Source organism: Elephas maximus, chromosome 6 (genome assembly GCF_024166365.1).
Source record: "Elephas maximus indicus isolate mEleMax1 chromosome 6, mEleMax1 primary haplotype, whole genome shotgun sequence".
In the NCBI taxonomy this organism is placed as follows: Eukaryota; Metazoa; Chordata; class Mammalia; order Proboscidea; family Elephantidae; genus Elephas; species Elephas maximus.
The window spans coordinates 75,898,377-75,917,550 of record NC_064824.1 but is presented as its reverse complement, the minus strand read 5'-3'; the positions used below and the strand labels follow the sequence as shown (position 1 = coordinate 75,917,550).

At 38.9% G+C, this 19,174-nt stretch overlaps 1 protein-coding gene across 1 annotated transcript in view; it reads left to right on the top strand.

The window, feature by feature from the left end:
• PDE11A (phosphodiesterase 11A) overlaps positions 1 to 19,174 on the top strand; it is a 600,047-nt gene that overhangs the window by 530,627 nt on the left and 50,246 nt on the right. Inside the window, exons 18-21 of the mRNA XM_049887539.1 lie at positions 3,193 to 3,270; positions 5,444 to 5,507; positions 14,121 to 14,195; positions 18,953 to 19,036. Of these exons, the coding sequence (XP_049743496.1) occupies positions 3,193 to 3,270; positions 5,444 to 5,507; positions 14,121 to 14,195; positions 18,953 to 19,036 (301 nt within the window). The remainder of the gene's footprint in view (positions 1 to 3,192; positions 3,271 to 5,443; positions 5,508 to 14,120; positions 14,196 to 18,952; positions 19,037 to 19,174) is intronic.

The window sequence follows — 19,174 nt, the reverse complement described above, 5'->3', positions numbered from 1 at the left end:
AGTACATGCTGTTTATTCCAATAGATTGTGTTTGTATCCCAGCTGTGAAACTTTGGGGCAGGTACTTAACCCCTCTGGGCTTAACAACAGTAGCTAATCCATACTGAGTACCTAATATATGCCAGACACTCTGCGAAGTGCTTTATGTAAATTGTTTTTTATTAATAGATCTCATTACTATTACCCTTTTACTGGTAGGAACACTGGTGCCTCTCAAGGGTAAGTAGCCTGCCCAAATCACGTGGGTAGTGGTAAGTGGCAGAACCCAGGAAATCTGCCAGGTACACACTAAACACCCTGTAAATATTAGTCACCTCAGGGCCAAGACTAGGGTGAGACAAATGAAGTTACTCATGGAAATCTAGGGTCAGACCTGCCTTTATTTAAAATTTTGTTATTTTGTTTATTACAGAATTTTGGCATTAATTTTAGTTTTTTAAATATTGCATTAAACTATTATTTACCTTGATGACTGAGATTTTTGGCAGTCCTTTAAATTTTGTGCCTGAGGCTGGTGTCTCACTTGCCTCACCCTAGTTGCCTCACGTTAGTATCATGTTTGAAGGGGAGTTACTCATTTATTTTTTTGTTGCCCCTACTAAACTCTGAGGTGTTGAAAAGTAGCACCTGTGTCTTGTGTCTGTAAAGTCTAGTACAAACTTGGCACAGAATAGGTGTTCAATAAATACTCGTTGAACCAAATTGTCTTCTCCATAATTATTCCAAAAAAAGACTAATTTGCATTCAGTAAGAAGAGAAAACTAGGTGGTCTTTTCAATCTCCATGTAGTCCAGTTAGTCCATCAAGTATTGTTGGCAGTATTACTATTAATATTATTTACATATAAACTATAGGTATCAAGTATTGAGTATCGACCAGTGCCAAACACTTAACATACCTTATCTCAAATCTTTACCACTAAACTTGAAATTGAGACTCAGAAATACGGAATCACTTGCCTAGGACCACACAGCTAATAAGATACCAAGCTAAAAAACCAAACCCACTGCCATGGAGTCGATTCCAACTCATAGCAATCCTATAGAACAGAGTAGGACTGCCCCCGTGGGATTTTTAAGGCCGTAAATGTTTACAGAAGCAGACTGCCACATCTTTCTCCTGAGGAGTGGCTGGTGCCTTCGAAATGCTGACCTTTTGTTTAGCAGCCTAACACTTAACCACCACACCACCAGGACTCTCCAGTAACCAGGGTGGTGCAATGGTTAAGTGCTGGGCTACTAAAAAGACTGGCCATTTGAACTCACCCAGCCGCTCCACGGGCAAAAGACTTGGTGATCTGCTCCTGTAAAGATTACAGCCAAGAAAGCCCCATGGAGGAGTTCCACTCTGTCACATGGGGTCGCTCTGAGTTGGAATTGTTTCCAGGTACCCAACGACACCATTAAACCCAGGAGTGTGCGCCCAAAGCCTGCTCTTTCCACTGAATCACCCTTCCTTTCTATTTCAGTTCAGTCAGTGGTGGTGGGGAGAAAGAGGCGGGACCTTTTCTCTCCATAAAGAAGAGAGTGGGCCAAATAAAGAAAATGTTGAAGTTATAAGAAGAAATGATAAGTGTGCGCACAACCTTCTCACCTCCCCGCCTCCCCACACACCCATAGTGGAAGGGTTTTGCTGCGTCCTTCAGTGTAATTGAGTACATGTCATCTCTGCCAGTTGCTATAAGTTTGAGTAGAGATTGTCCCATAATATGGCATGGCCTTAACCTGTATCCAGTTCAAGGAATAGGTCCAGAACCTGTCGTTATATCTTGAATAAAGCAATAAGCTATACGTTTGACTTCCTGACCTGCCATTCTTGGGTAAATTGAGGAGCCAGTCTGACCAGGTGACAGGAAGTCCGTACAGTCAGCCAGCTGGTCGTGGGCACCTCAAGCCAGACACAGGGGAGCCGACTGCCCTCAGCATCATGTTCTTTGTCCTCCAAACTGTAATGGGTCAGGACTATGTTTTAAGATCCTCCGTTGTCTGATTCCCACCATAAATGATGTGTAATGGCAGCATTTTCCAAAGTGTATTCCTTAGACTGTCAATACTGTGTATGTCTGTAGTTAAATGCGGCTAAACAGGCTTTTCTATTTCTCAGAGCCTTCAAAAGTTTTACCAAGAGAGGTAAATTGTAGGCAGCATTTCTCAAAGCTACTTAGCCAGGGAATCCCTTTTCATGGAGCACCTCCTGAGATGAGAATTTTGCAGGATGTACTTTGGGAAATGAGGCATCAAGTTCCTTTAAATACTCTCTCAGTGGAAAGTACCTAGAGGGTGAAACATGGAAAGTGATTCTTAAAGGAATCAGAATGGTGATGTTCTCTTTTTTTAATTGTTCCTTGTAAAAAAGAAGTCATATAACTACATTAAAGAAAAATAAATCATTCATATTCTCACAACTTTAAAATATTTCCTTCTTGTCCATTTGGAGGTGTATAAGGCCTGTGTGTATGTGTGTGTATGTATGTGTTTCGAGTACTTAAAAAGTACAAACGCTATGCTAAATGCTTTACGTATGTCATCTCATTTAATACTCACAATTACTCTGTGAGTTAGCAAATATAATCCCCAGGTTAGAAACGAGGAAACTGAGGCTCAGAGGGTTTAAGTAACTTCCCAACATTGCACAGAAAGTAGGTGACTGAGCCAATAACTAGTTGTCTTCTGACTCCAGAGCCTATGTGCTTAAGCACTGAAATGGTGAAATGGTTATTTTCTAACCTGGAAAAACTACTTATCCTGAATTTACTACCAGGAAGTTTATCTTATCTTGGATCATCATACAGATCAGTTCTATGTTGAATGAAAAAAGGACATTCCAGAATTGTTCCCACTTTTTATTTGTCCTTACCTCCCTTTTCTGCCTTTCAGTAGGTGTCACAAAGGGCTTCACAGCACGTAATCCAAAATGCAGTACTATGTTGTTTTCTGTATTATGGCTCAATCATCTCCCCTGTTGTAAATACATTCAGAAATGAATGTGGCTTTTTTTGAAGTCTCAACATTTTTAAAAAATGATTTATTTTGATAGCACTTTAGCCTTATGATTTCAAATGTTAAGATACTTGGTTCAAGTGGTCTTATATTTTCCCCATAAATGTGTTTATGTCACCCCACACACTGAGAAACCTCATTCCAGGTTTGTTTCTGTTTTCTTTCTTTCTTTCTTCATTTGATTTTTGTGCAGGAGGAGAACCGAATTCTTTGAACTTGTCAGTAAAGGTGAATATGATTGGAACATCAAAAACCATCGTGATATATTTCGGTAAGAAAAAGCTCTTGTTCATGTGTGTTTTCATTGTTTGAAGATGTAGCCACACTTTTCTGACAGTGCTAAGAGCATACAAATGATTTTTAAAGTAGCAAAGCCTGGCTTATATTCAACACTTTCAGATATTAGTTATATAGAGAAAAGAGAATGTGTCTCAGAAAGTGAACCTTACTATATTTTGGTTTCCTCTTCATAAATTTTTCAAAATTAGAAAATGATGTTAAAATTAGTGAACAAGCCATGACTTCCCAGTTGTTTAAAAAGGACAAGCACAAACCATCACGTTTATGTGGTACATTTTAACCAGCCTACCACAGTCACTCCAGATGGTCATGCACCATCCCTTTCTCTCATCCCTCGACCTTCCGCTATGCCCACCTTACCCATCCCCAGACTTCTGCTTTCTTGTTCCTGTTCTAAAGCTGCAAAGTATTACTGGGAAAGCTCGTGAGGCCAGCATTATGGGCTCACTGTGTCCCCGCCACAACCAGACATCCACTGAAATGAACTTGAATGAACTCAATGACCTTGGAGAAGTAGGCCTCAAATTATCAAGTGGATGAGACCCAAGTAATTATCCAAGTTATGGTACAAGAAGGCGACATCACAGAGATTCCTGATTATACCGTTGCCTATCTAAGAAAGAGACTTGCAAAGCCCAATGCATTACCCTATAGTCTTGTTCTCCTCGGTACCCTCAAAACCTAATATGAGAAGCATTGGAGTGTGGGGAGAAGGGGTCTGGGAGTATTGTGATAAGCACAGAACCCTGAATCCTTTTCTCGCTTTGGGAAATTTTACTTACTCTCTCCAAGCTTCTGTTTTATATATCTGTAAAATAGGAATAATAGCATCTCCCTCTAAGGATCATGCTGAGGATTCTTCCTGTTGGTATTTATAAAACACTTAGAACAGAAGCAGGCCCACAGAAAGCACTGTAGAAGTGCTGGTTACAGAAGATCAAATATGAAGAATAGGCTAACGTGTATCTCTTTGCATAGTGCTTAGCACAGGGATGTTTGGAATGAGATGCTTCATAAATACAGCGTGACTCTGCAGGGCCGGATGCTGGTGCTGCCTGGCTGTGCTCTGAATGGTCCATTGTTATCTGCAACTCTGCCTTGTTCCCTAGAGGGACTTCCTGGGGAAGTACACAAACCCCACTACCATCTAGGCACGCTCTGCCATCTGGGAAGCAGACGTGTTTCCAAGGAGTTGGAATCTGGCAGGTGATGAAATGTTAACACCTGACGTCAGGATAGCCCCCTGACCTTTGACAACATAACCCTTTCTTCCAAAAGGAATTAGCCAAGATGTTGTTTCCCAGCTCGAAATCTTCATTCCTTGTCATCAGATACTGCCGGTTTTAGTACAAAGACAGCAGATTTTGTACAAAGAGTGTGCCTTATTTCCTACCCCGCAAATTACAAGCGCCTGAGCTATCTACTATTTGAATTGTTCTCCATGCCATTGTAGCCACAATTCAGCATGAATTCTAGTTAAACCCAGTAGAAATCCGCCCCTCAAAAATCAGTCTCGAATCTTCTCTGTGCTCTCTTATGTACTTAAATTAATGAAAGCTGTAGCTGAATATGTTTCTTCTTCATAATGCTTATAAAACATGGTTGTAGCCAGGTTGTAAACTGGAGTGAAACTGTGCCTCTTCCCCGTAAATCTTAGCTGTACAGAGCAGATGAAAATAAAAGCACCTCTCCTCTTTGGTATGGGTTTTCTTCCATTCCCATCAATCAGTGGTAAGTTGGTAAATTGATTCATCAGCCATGTACACATCATTATATACAGATTCCCTTGCTTATAGTAAAAAAAAAAAAAAAAAAAAAAAGTGCATTGTCCGTTGTAAATTATTTTAAACAGAGCTTGCTTAGCTCAGGTATGGAGAAAATAGTGCTTTGCTTTCCTTGATCTGCTGCAGACCAAACAAAAGGGCCACTGGAGGATGTGTGATATAGCTTTGTCTTCCTAAGCAGAGTGGCCACATGATGGAGATGCTGAACATAGGGACTATAAACAGTGCTGCCCCTTGTTGAGGTAAAGATGATGTGAGCTGGCCTCGTTTCCATTTTATTTATTTATGTATCTGGGACGGGTTTGTTTAAGAATGCAACAAAAGATTATTCAGGCTGTTTTGTTTGGTTCTGCTTTTCAGATCAATGTTAATGACAGCCTGTGACCTTGGAGCCGTGACCAAACCGTGGGAGATCTCCAGACAGGCAAGTGGTGATTAATGACTGGGCTCAGCGGTGGAGGGTCTGGGTCGGGGGACAACATTCCCAGAGCCCCCACTTCTAGACACTGAAACCCTAGTCAATTTGCATCAGTATTAACATGGTGTAAAAAATAGCAGGAGGCTTGGGCACGACATAGTTTATTGCACAGTCTTTTTCTTTATCACACTTCCACTGAGCAATATTTCTGAACTTGGTAAGATTTTTTGTTAGCCTACTAAATCAAATAACATTTTGACCATTTCTTAAGGCAAGAGTTTCAAAAATAGTGTTTTAAAATAGATAATCGTATTTAAGCACAAGGTCCTGTTTTTTACATCCGAGGAAAAAAAAAAGGAGGATGTGAAAAGGAAATTGTTTTTCTTTTAGAAGGCAATTTAGAGATCAGCGGGCTTTTTGGCCAAAGTGTGCAGTGTCCAGTATAATTTGTACCAAAAAAAATCATGCCTTTCCCACTTATTGGGTTTCACTGCCCAAAATGTTAGTTCTGCCACAATGATAGTTTTCAGTCAGGTAACTACCCAATGTAAGATTGTTGTTTACTGATATTATTTGGAAATTAATAGCTCTTAAAGTTTTATGAGGCACCTACTGTGCGGGCAGTGGAGTTCAGAACAGTAGCTTGGTATCTTAAGACTTGGCATTTTAGGACAAATAAGGTAGACTTGGAAACTCTATGGGGCAGTCTACTCTGTCCTTATAGGGTCACTATGAGTCGGAATCGACTCTACAGCAACGGGTTTGGTTTTTTGGTTTAAGATAGATTTATATAACAATCAAAAACTAATATTATTGACTGTTTTTTATGTATTATTTCATTTAATCCTCAACCTCCTCCTTTAGGTTAGATATAGGTATTGCAGTAGATTGAATAACGGCCCCTAAAGATATCAGGTCCTAATCCCTGAAATTTGTAAATGTTACCTTAGAAGGAGAAGGGGACTTTGCAGATGTGATTAAGTTAAAGATCTCGACATGGGGAGTTTATCCTGGATTATCTGGGTAGGCCCTAAATCCAATCACAGTCTCTTTATGAGAGGGAAATTACACATACAGAAGAGATGAAAGCAGTGTAACACAAGACAGATTGGAGCGATAAGGCCACAAGCAAAGGAATGCAGGCAGCCACGAGAAGCTGGAAGAGGCAGGGAACAGATTTTCTCCTAGAGCCTCCAGAGCGAGTGGGGACGTGCTGATACCTTGATTTTGGCCCAGTGAATCTGATGTTGAACTTTTGGCCTCTAGAACGATGAGAGAATAAGTTTTGTTGTTTTAAACCAAAGCTGCCAAGCTTAAGGTAATTTGTTTCTGCAACCTAGGGAACTAATACAGCTATTATCCCCCATTTTATAAATGGGGAAAATGAGGCTTAGAAAGGATAAGTAGCCTGAGGTCATATACCTAGTAAGGATGGAGCTAGGTAGTCAGATCCTAGCAGATTAGGTCCGAAGCCTTCATTCTTGTCAGTGTTCTACATTTTCTTACACGGAATGCATCAGTCCTCATTTTAAAATGATGCAACTGTGTGAGCAGAATAGGCTATGATATCACTAAATCCTAAATCTCAATGGCTAAAAACAAAAAATTGCTCACACACATGTGCATCCAGGATTAGATGGGGCCTCTGTCTTCATTCTGGAGCAACAGCTATTGGGATTATTGCCATTCATTGTGGCAGAGGAAAAGACAGCCCTTGACAGTCTTGCACTGGCAATTAAATGCCCCCATCCCAAATAATTCATTGGCCCGAACTTGTCACATGACCTCACCCAACCACAAGGGGACCAGGAAGTACAATGCTTCCATGTGCCCAGAAAGTAGAAAGCCTAGAATAGTTGATGAAAACGTACTACCACAATCTGCTCTTCTAATCACCAAAAATGTGATTCACTCTCATTCCTGCAGGCAAAATATATTTATCCTCTCCCCAGAAGAGACAACCTAAATGTCCCAATAGTCAAGGCATCAAGCTCAAAGTTCAGGATCTCGAGGTCATACATGTTAGACTCTGCATCAGATCTGGAAGCAAACTAAAGACCTATGTACACCCAAACAGAGTGTCTAGCATACACTCAAAACACAAAATACGCATTTGAACACTCCCACTCAGAATGGGAAAAGCTGGGCAATATTTGGTGTTGGTGACCTATAGCAATTCAAAACCCTGCTGGATATTCACTGTGGAGCCCCCACCCTGTCTTGGGCCCTTTGGAATAGACTCCCCAGTTCACTTTTTTCCATCACCTTTAGATCTACCTGGGAAATTATTCCTTTTCCCTTATCCTCCATGGTTGTATCTGAAGGCCAAGCAGCTTTCTCAGCTTGCTTCCCACCTACAGAAGGTTGAGGGCCCAAGGCTTGTTTTAAGTTTTAAATAGTCACAAGTTCATGATTTCTTTGACATTAAAACAGTCTTAAACATTTAGTCTTTGATTGTAGTTATTTCCATGTGTCAATAACCACATCCACTGTTCTTTTCTATACAAACTTCTTAGATTTTCCATATTTCTTTGCTTCCTTACTTTCAGAAATATAGCAAATATATTTCTTTCTTCTCTTTCATGACTTAATTCCTAGTACCTTGGGCTGAACAGGCATTAATGAGAGAACCATATAGACTAATTACTGAGTCATTTTTGTCCAGTTAAAAAGAATTGCTGCATTCCACCTAATTATTTCAGCCTTAAACTACGGTGTGCTGGCCACACATTTGATTTGATTCTTGTTGCATGGCTGAGTTATAACTGATCTTTGTCATTCAAAGCATATCTCAATTTTCATTTTTACTGTTTGGTGTTGAGAATTAGCTTTATCTTTCATCCCTGTAAGACCCTGATTTCGTGACTTTCTCTATTCCATTTCATTCCTGGTGATAAACCTGATGTCCTTTTCTGAGCTTATCTCTTGTGATACCTTCCAAGACACGGTCAATAGCAATCATCGCATGCTACTGATAATTGTGTTTTCCAATCTCTTCCCTAAAGCTATACTTTCATTAGGTACATTATTTGCTTTATTTTAGTGAGAATTGCACAATGTATTTTTTTTACTTTGTAGCATGGACCATAATCCTTACAGCCTCCTCACTATCTCATACCTGGCTACTAAACTGATGTCACGTATTTTAGGTTTCCTCCTTCCTTTCCTTTATTTTCCTTCCCTTCCCTCACGTCCCTTCTCTTTTCTTTCTTTCCGGTCCCCTTCCTTTTCTTTCCTTTCTAATAGCAGCACCTTACTTCCATACCAATTTTTTGAGTCAATCTAGGCTAGGAGCCCTGGTGGCACAACAGTTAAGCTCTTGGCTACTAACTGAAATGTTGTTTGAACCCACCCAGCAGCTCCTCTGCAAAAAGACCTAGCAGTCTGCTCCTGTAAAGATTAAAAAAAAACAAACCCATTGCCGTTCAGTTGATTCGGACTCATGGCAACCCTATAGGACAGAATAGAACTGCCCCATAGGCTTTCCAAGGAGTGGTTGGTAGATTCAAACTGCCAGCCTTTCGGTTAGCAGCCATAGCTCTTAACCATTGTACCACCAGGGCCTAGAAAACTCTATGGGGCAGTTCTTCTCTGTCACATGGGATCACTATCAGCCCAAAATTGACTCAGTAGCACCCAACAACAACAAAAGGATAAGCTAGGCTGTGTTCCAAAACGTCAAATAAAAAACAAATCCAGACTTTGATAGGTGGAAGCTTTATTCAGCAAGAAAAGGGAGGAAAGGACTGTTACAATAGGGGAGAGTCTGTTGTAATAAGGAGAACACTCAGACCGTAAGATCAGCAAGTGTCTCATAGAGTTAGGGGAAAGGAGCTTTCTTTTATAGAGACTGAGAATGAACAAGCTAGAGAAAAACCCAGGTGTGGGGAAGTGGAATGAAGGGCTGACGTCATCAGGTAGTAAATTGAAATGTTTCACACCAAGGTCAGTTCGTTATCAGGAAAGAGCCCTTAAAGTGGGCTAGTATGTTGGCTCAGGCTGTGGGTGGGCCAAAGTTCAGGGACTTGGGGGAAGGAGAGATGCTTAACCAAAGTTTGGTTAACAGACACTTTGTTTCTCATTGATCAGTGGGACAAGCAATTCAGTTACTCATTTATGAAACAAGGAATAGGAACTTGGTGGGTTTGTGTCTGGCCTTGTCATAGGTAAATAAGCGGCAGCCGTGAGTCTTATCTAAGTCATATGGGAAAGGTGGTTATTTGCAGTAAGACCTTTTCCTGAACACAAAGGACGGGAGATTTGTTTAACCATCGCTATTTTTTGGTATCACAGGGTTCAAGTAAAATTCAACATTATCAAGAAATAAATACTGAAATTTCAGTTGCTTAACACAATAAAAGTTTATTTCTTGCGTACATCATAGTCCAATGCATTTAGGCAGTTTTCCTGTGGAGCTCTCCTCCAATTAAATTTTGGTCTGAATTTTAGTGTGATACAGTTGAAGTGGGTAAGGTAAAGAAGGGTAATTGTGGAGATTTTGTGTCACTGAGTCGATTATTTCCACATCTCTGTTCCCCTTCACTTTCCTAGTGTGGGAAGGCCACCTATAGGGTAGAGTTTGAGAATAAATTGCTAAGAAGTAGGTGGCTTTTCCAGGTATTTGGAAAAAGTGTAGTGCTGGGGGTGTCTTCTGTGACAGAAACTGAAGGGCTAAAGAGTGGGAGGGTATGGGGGGAACAGAACTGACTGACTGAAAGAGGGGTGCTGAGGTATGATGTGCCAGGGTCTTCAGAAACTGCATATCAAGGGCTCAAGTTGCTCAGCCCACTTGGGGCCAGGGAAGTGACAGGGCAAAGTACTTGGAAAGAAAAAAAACTTCTGCAATAATATTTAGACCAACTTGGGGGGCCCAGTGGCTGCTTGCAGGTGGTCTTCTTGGTCACTGATGTAAATATTATTTTGTTTATAGGATATGTAATTCTGCCAATAGTGCAGAAAATCAAGAGTTCAGAGATAGAAAACACAAAGCCATGTTTTTCCAAATGGTTCCTTCAGAAACGTTTTCACAGCTCTAAACTGGATATCTCCTTTGTGTTTGTCTCCAAATTGAACAGGCTAAGATATTTCTAAAAACATACTCATTCTAAGATTTTAATAAACACTTTGATTAAAAAAAAAGAAACTTAAAAGAAATTAATATATCTCTACCTAGATGTTGATTTTTTCTCTTCCTTTTCAAAATCGGTCTTCCTCCTCACAAATGTGAGTCTAAGCATGTGGGTTTCCCCGGTGAACCCCCAAGGCCTGATTAGCATCTCAATTTCCTTCTTTAATAAAAAATTCAATCAGGAGCCACTTAATGTTCCTGATTGAGTTTTTAAGTACAAATGAAACAGTGGTCCAAGTTGAGCTGTGAAAGAAGCACAGGGGAGATACCCAAGACCACTTAGGAAGAGCAAGGGCAGGATTTTTCTTTTAATTTCTTTGTTTTCCAGGGGCTACAGATCTATGCAGGACTCCCACCTTGGAGTGGACTGATGAGCAGCACATTTACATTCTTTAGTGCAAAAGAAAAAAAAAAAAAAAACAGCCTCAGAGCAATCTGAGGGAGAGTTCTGGGAACTGAATAAATGAGGCCATACCTTAGGGGACCATTTCTTTTTTAAAGGAAGGCCAGAGGAAAATGAGAGAGGCCTGGGGTGCTGACAGGAAAGGTGGTGGCAGAGATTGCAGAGGAAAGAAGTGAATCAAGTCCTAGAAAATGGGCAAAAGTACACGTGAGGTGATTATTGACCCAGCAGTCAGGGTGAGGGTAATTTTCAAGTCAGTTCCAACTAGGTTTATGCTGTTGAGTTCTTTAAACGGACCCATGTTTCTTATTAGAAATGTTAAAAATCTGAACGGACTAGATATTCTATGTCTTCATGTATGATTGAATACTTGCAACTCTCAGATTTTTTAATTTTTATTTTTCAGTGATCTGAGTTTGATGTTGTTTTTAAGGTTTATCTATGACTTACGGTTGACAAAAGTCTTTTGAGAGACACTTAGGTGAATTATCTTGATTCTATGCACTTGACCAAAATAACACTTCTAACCTTTGGCCAGACCTAAGAGCCTGATCATTACAAGAGCCTGGAATAGAGAAAATTGACTTTGGGGACCCAGGTATTCTTGCCATCAAGTTGTCTGGATTTCTTTCTTCTCTTTCAGTATTTTGTAAAGCTAGCTTATTCTTCGTCCCAGAGATTTCCTAGGCACATACCACCACATCATTGAAAATGCCTCTTCAGCACTTGCCTGTCATATCGATTGCTTCTCACAAGCTATGCTTAGAAGGACAGGACTTTGAGAAGGAAAAAAAGATCTTCAGCTCAACCATGGTCAGCAATTGCTGATCTTCCACTCTAATGCATGAAAAGTGAGAAAATTCAGGTCATTACTTTGGAAAAACCTTTGATTTGGGATAGAACAGCCATTACGTTGTGCTTGCACCTACTTTTAAATATATTAGCCTACTATAAATTAACATTTAAATTTATAGATTCAGAGATCCTTGAAGAGCAAATTACGTTCTTTGAACTATATTGTGATACACTTTAAAAGTCCCATATGAACAGTTAACCTAGCATTGGTGCTGTCCTTTGGCTGATTGCTACAGTAGGGAGGAGAGAGCGTGTCCTAGGGTTCTCCCTTCCAGAGGGCATGAAAGTATTGGTAGAACAAGCCAGTTAAGGAGTTTTTATGGTGGCAAGATAAAGCTAAAATAAACGTATACCACAAGATAAAAATCTACATAGAAACAACCAAAAATTAATTATATTGTTACCACAAAATAACATAATAACATATAATAATAACATAAATGATTATTACCTTATTTGCTTCATTTTCCATATAAGAGCACATCCTACTTCCAACCGGTGCCTCATCCGCAATATGGAAGCTGTACTGTGAAAGATGGTCTGTCTCTCATACGGGGCCAGATTAAGGCATGTGAGGGCCCTAAACACTGATAATCTGCAGTGGCCCCTCCTCCACCTATGTATTCACACAGGATATGTGAGTTAGATATGTACATGTGCATGTATACGTGTATGTGTGTGTCTTAGCTATCCATGATGTAACTTCTTTTTAAATGAAACTATAGTATTTATAGTATTAGCTCTGGGTTTTGTCTGGGTTATAGTATTAGCTATTGAACTCAAAAATGGGATATAGCAGAATGAGATGAACTGATTATAAAATTTTTAGTGGGTGAAGCATACTAAGATTTTTACTATACCACATTTTCTACAAAAAGAATATTCCACATATTCTACAACAAAGGAAATGAACCAGTGAAATCAGTTGTTTCAACAATCGATGAAAAATTCTGTTGGTCTCCCACAAAGAAAAATTGACTTTCACTGATTTTGCTTTAAAAAGCTCATACTTCAATTTTGATGCTTATTTCATAATAAATGCTATAATTATAAATATGAGCAAATGAAAATATGTCACAAAAGAAAATTTAATGATCAGAAAAAATATTACAACAAATTACTATGTTTTATTTTTAGATAGACCTTTCATTTCTAACATATTATAATTAAAAATATTTCTTTCTATTCTTTACTCTTGCAAATTCTTCAATGATTTTGTCACAATTAAGCTGCCAAACAATATCTACTACCATACATAATGAAGATAATGAATCAAGTCTTTCTTGAATCATTGTTGTACACTCAGGGTGTTTGAGTCTCTTTAGGGACGAAAATGAGTGTTGTGTTGTGCAGTGTATGATCATTAAAATTAGGAATATGTGTAAAGCAATTTTAACATTGGAAAATATGGATTGTATTTTATCTTCTATTTATAGAATCATACATGGCTACACAAGTAGAATGGAGTTGCTGGATCAGCAGACAAGGATATACAAGACGGTTCTTTCAGAATGGATCAGAGACCTGTTATCTATTAATATAATCAGTCCTTGCCCAGCAACCACTCATGTTGGATCCAGTTGCATATTGGGTGAATGCAACAAGAGTTAGAGTCAAAAATCCACTCCCACCTCTTATTAATTAGAAAGAAATAATGTACTCCCAAGAGACCCGCTGAGATAAGGAGTTTCAATTACATGGGAGGGAACTGTAGGAGACAGATGTCAGTAAAGGTGTTGAAGCAGTAGGGCCTTCATAGCTTGCTTCTGGGTACCGTTGTGACCCTGTGTGAACTTTATTTCTGGCTGGTACATTCTCATACACTGGAGCTGGTATCAGTTTCATTTAGTGCTCGGCCTGTTCCCTTCCACTGTAGTGTTGTCTTTTCCTTGTGTTCTGTCTGCTTGGCATCTAGGGTCTTTGATCTGGACAACTGCTGTCCCTGTTTCATTGATGCCCTAAGCACATGCTTACCTTCCTTATTGGGTAATCCATCCTTGCTCTCATACATCTAACAATACATTGCAGAAGTTCTGATTAAAAGAAAATCAGTTTCATTGATGAAATTCTGTAATACCTTCAAATCTGAAAGGTTAATGTCCTTACTTCCTTATAAGCTTATTCTGTGATTATCAGTGTTGAAAATAATCACGACACACTTAAGCCGAAAGTAACTTCTGAATCTCATGATAAATCACACATAACCATAAACTAAAATATGTGTATATTTCAGGTGGCTGAACTTGTAACCAGTGAGTTCTTTGAACAAGGAGATCGGGAGAGATCAGAACTCAAACTCACTCCTTCAGTAAGTTCATCATTTTTTTGCATCCTATTTGCTAACACCTTGCTTTGTTACAATGTCTTAGTTACCTAGTGTTGCCGTAACAGCAAAAACAACAAAAATACCACAAGTGTCTTTAAAGAATATAAATTTATTTTCTCACAGTTCTGGAGGCTTAAAGTCAAAATCAGGGTCTTGGCCATGTTGATTCCATCTGTGGGCCTCTCTCCTAGTTTCTGGTGTCTGCCAGCAATTTTTGGTTTGTTTTGCTTATAGGTGCATCCTCAAACCATGTCTGTCCGCCTACCCTTTGCCCTTCATGTGAGTGACTCTGTGTCCATTCTGCTCTTTTTATGAGACACTATGGGAAGTGATTAGGTTTAGGACCCGCCGTACTCTGGTATAGTCTCATTAACATAAAAAAAGAAAACCCCTATTTCAGAACAGTCATATTTACAGGTATAGGTGTTAAAACTTCAACACATATTTTTGGGAGACACAATTCGATCTGTAACATATGGAAATTTTATATGAATAGAAATTATAAAAATAAAGAACGAAGGTAGATTTCCTGGATGAAATTCTTGGATTGTGCCAGCCTTGATATTCTGGAATTTAAATGGTTGCCCAAACGATATCCTAGTGGCCTGACTTTTTTTTTTTTTTTTAATTGTGGTAAAATATATATAACAGAAAATTTGCCAACTTAACCATTTTTGTGTGTGTACAATTCAGAAGCATTAGTTATTATCACAATGTTTTGAAACTATCAACACTATCTCCAAAACTTTCTCATCACCCCAAGCAGAAACTGTACCTATTAAGTGATAACTTCTTTTATTATGATTTATTTACCCTTTTGAGTAACTATTTCAAAAATAAACCTAAATCACCATTTGAAAACCAAAAAAAAAAAAAAAAAAAACCAAACCCATTGCCATCGAGTCAATTCTGAATCATAGCAACTGGGTAGGGCAGAGTAGAACTGCCCCACAGAGTTTCCAAGGAGCACCTGGTGGATTCAAACTGCTGACCTTTTGGTTAGCAGGCATAGCACTTATCCACTATACCACCAGGATTTCCAAAGTGGAGAAGAAAGAGAATGGTTTAAGGAAACACTTCTGAAAGTTTAAAGCTTTAATTAAATTTAGATGCTAAACAGTCTTATTCCCAAGTTTCTGATTAAGAGTGGTGAGCTACTTAACAAGCATTTCTTGAGTACCCACAGTGGGACAGGTAGGAATGAGGGAGGAGGTAGAAAGTGGAATTTGAATAACACAGAGCCCAGCACTGGCATTTCATATGTGAGCAATACCTACGTTGTAATTGACATATACAAAACAATTATAGACAAGCTACCCAGAATTGAGAATCTAGAACAGATAGTTGTAGTCAATAATGGAGAATTCTAGATTTTATTTTCCAGCTTTGAACTTTTCAAAATCCCAAAAGCAAATCATGTAAAGTCTTTCTTTTCTTTGTTTGCATAATGAAAAATTTTACCTGGGGAACTAGGTTCTAGTAATTGAAATGCTATTTATATTGGGCTTGCCCATTTAATTGTTGTTTATGAATTCTTACTGGATGCCCAGGATGATGCCAGGTTTTTACTCATGAGGATACAGAAGACATAAATGCCTCAATCACCAGCCTCAAGAAGAGGAAAGCCTCTTTATTCTTAATGAGTAGATAGCTCAGCTCTGTGATGGTGGAAGGTATTTGAAAGCCTGGCATAGCACAATAGAGTCATTGAGGCTCAAAGAATGTGTCAATTGTGAGGAATGTCTGTTTATGAGGTTTCAAATCAACTGAGTTTTGAACATTTAGAGATACTAATAAGATCTTCAAGTTTTAAGACACATTGCTGACATTTAAAGCAAGGAAAAGCAGAATGAGCTCCTAGCTTAAATAGTTTCACCAGTTTGAAGTCAGAAATCAGTCTTAATGGTCTTATCTATTTTAAATTAGTTGCTTACCTATGAAAGGTCAGAAGACTACAAAGGTGAAACACATGCTAATTATTTAAGTTTTCAAAGCAAACTGTATACTATGTGTTTTGCAAACATCCCTTTATTCTTTTTTGGTGGTGTCACCAAATTTGGTTATTAAAAATATATGTATTAGTTTGGGATATATACAGTTAATGTCTAAAAGCTAGTTCACCTAGATTTCTCTCAGCTACAAATCTATTTTCAAATAAAAGCTTTTGTTTCCCTTTTAAAAACCGTTTCAGAGGCACCCACTGAAGGGTTTACAATGCAGCAATGCCACAGGTCGTTTAATTAAATGAAAAAAATATGAGTAACTCGCCAGTGCTGGAGAGCTGAGGGTGTAGTGGGGCAGCACTAAGGAGTCTTTGTCTGCAGGCTCTGCTGAGGCATTTTCTGAAGGCATAATTATAATGAACCCAGTGGTGGAAATACAGCTGTAAATGATATTCTGTGCTCATAAAAGGCTACTTAATATGACTGGTGACTGTCCCCTCAAGAGAGACTGGGCTGGGGTGTCCTCCACTGGCCCTTTCCCAGAGATATCTGGTTATGCATGCACCCAGAGCTGACACCTGCTGTGTCCATTATTCCTTGTTATTTTGGAAGAAAATTGTCTGGGAGTCCCCTTCAGGTGTCATGATCCCTGAAGTCATCAGAGTAACTTTATGAAGACCAAGGTCTGAACAGGATCACAGCCAAGGTGTTAGTACTGGAAGCAGTGAGTCAGTTACTGAAACATGGCTTGAGCATCTCTATGTGTCGAGCATGAAGCTGAGCACTGTGTAGACAGAGTGAACAAGGTGCCATCTTCCCTGCCCTCAAGGAATTTGTCAAATGGTAGGAAATTAGACATTAAATAAGTAATCACTAACAATCAATTACAAGACTGCAAAGTGCTATATAGGAAAAGCACAGGATAGTGTGGTACCTCATACTCCCATTCATTTTCCTCTCATCAGACATTTATTTAGAAGTGACTAGTCCAGAAATAAGCCCTTATAATTATGGTCAACCCATTTTCCAAAAACTTGCCAAGACAACTCAATAGAGAAAACTAGTCCCTTCAACAAATGGTGTTGGAACAACTGCAAAACTAGCCATGTGCAAAAGAATGAATTTGGACCCCTACTTCTCACCATACACAAAAACAAACTCAAAATAGATCATAGATCTAAATGTAAGAGCTAAAATTATGAAGCTTAGAAGAAAATATAAGTGTAATTTTCATGACCTGAATTAAAAAAAAGAAGTGACTTATAATACACACTAAGGACACGGTAATTATTTAAATAAGAAAATGTCAAGTAACAATGAAAATGATAGTGAAAATAAAACAGAAGCATATTTTTTAAAGGAACGAACGTTTTGGACCAAGACTCAGATTTCTCAAAAACCATCCCTTTCTCTACCACATTTCAGTCTTCTCTGAATTTCATTTCTTTCTCCTGATATTTAACATTTTATATTGCAAGATAAGGATGAACAGAACCTGTATGATTTAGTGACATTCTCCCTAATTTGGAGCTATTTCCTCAAAAGTGCCCTTCTGTCTCTTGTGAGCCTTGGCAGCTACTGCTTTTGCCCCTTCCACTCCTACCCTTGCCCATTAACTTGAAGGACCCAGGCTTTTCAACATCTCGGGACCGAGGGTGAGGATCCCTGGTGGTACAATGGTTAAAATGCTTGGCTGCTAACCAAAAGGTCAGCAGTTTGAACCCACCAGCTGCTCTGAAGGCAAAAGATGTGACAGTTTGCTTCTGTAAAGATCACAGCCTTGGAAACCCTATGGGGCAGTTCTACTCTGTCCTGTAGGGTTGCTGTGAGTTGAAATTGACTTGATGGCAAAAGGTTTGGTTTTTTGTCTTTGGTACCCAGGGTATGGCTTGGATCCTCTCTGAGGACCTACATGAATACTGAAATGACGTAGATGCTTCATTTTATATAAAAGAAAGATAAAGCCTACTCTAAGACAATAAAACAGGGCAACTTATAAGCCTTCTAATTAGTAAGGGCTCCACTCACTTATCCACTTATCTTCTTCCTTAGACCCTGGCCTTACTCCTTAAGAACCAAGAAAAGGACGTTCTCACTAGAGTAGAGCTGGCAGTGTTTATTTAAGGAATCCATTTTAGCCTTCCAACTTCCAACTTCAATTGATTGTTTCTCGTTTTAACCCTGCCCAGCAGAAATATGTCACTTCTTTTTCTCAAAAGTATACCTAAATTACCTCAAACATTATAACATCATAAAGTTTAAAGGCAGGGACTAATGATCATAGATAAAAATTTAGGAATTTATTAATGACAAAACCTTGTTGAAAAACACAGAAAATTACCAAACTAACACCTGAAAAAAAAATAATATTGATGGCTTCTATTTATAATGAAATTCCTTTCCCATCCTATCCCCTACTCCTCCAATATAAAACTAAAAGCTTGCCTTATTATTATGGCAATAAATAAATATGTCTCCTTCCCCTTGTCTTGTACCCAATTCCCAGTGACTTGATGGCTTGATTTTAGTAGCAGTTACCTATATCTGAAGACAGATTTTGGCCTCAAGGAGTTGCGTACTATAAAGTTTAAATACATTCACTTACGAAACTCATAAAAAGAGAGGAAAATAGTTTATTTCTTATCATAGATAAAGGAAAAGAAAGTCCGTGTAAAGATTGATTGTGATTTGTGAAGTGTTCAGCTGATAAAAATTGGATCATTGTGGCAAAGTGTTTGACAACTCACCTGTAAAATACTCAGTGTAATAAAGCAAGGTTCTCCTCCTCCATTCTAGGCTATTTTTGATCGGAACCGGAAAGATGAACTGCCTCGATTGCAATTGGAATGGATTGATAGCATCTGCATGCCTTTGTATCAGGTAATCTTAATCATCAGAGTGTCCTGATGAGCCAGAAAAGGAAGAGTATGTTTACACTATTTTCGGAAGCATTAGTTCAAGGAGACCCTTCCAAAGTCTTCGAAATCGACTCGGCAATGGGTTTGATTTGGTTTGATT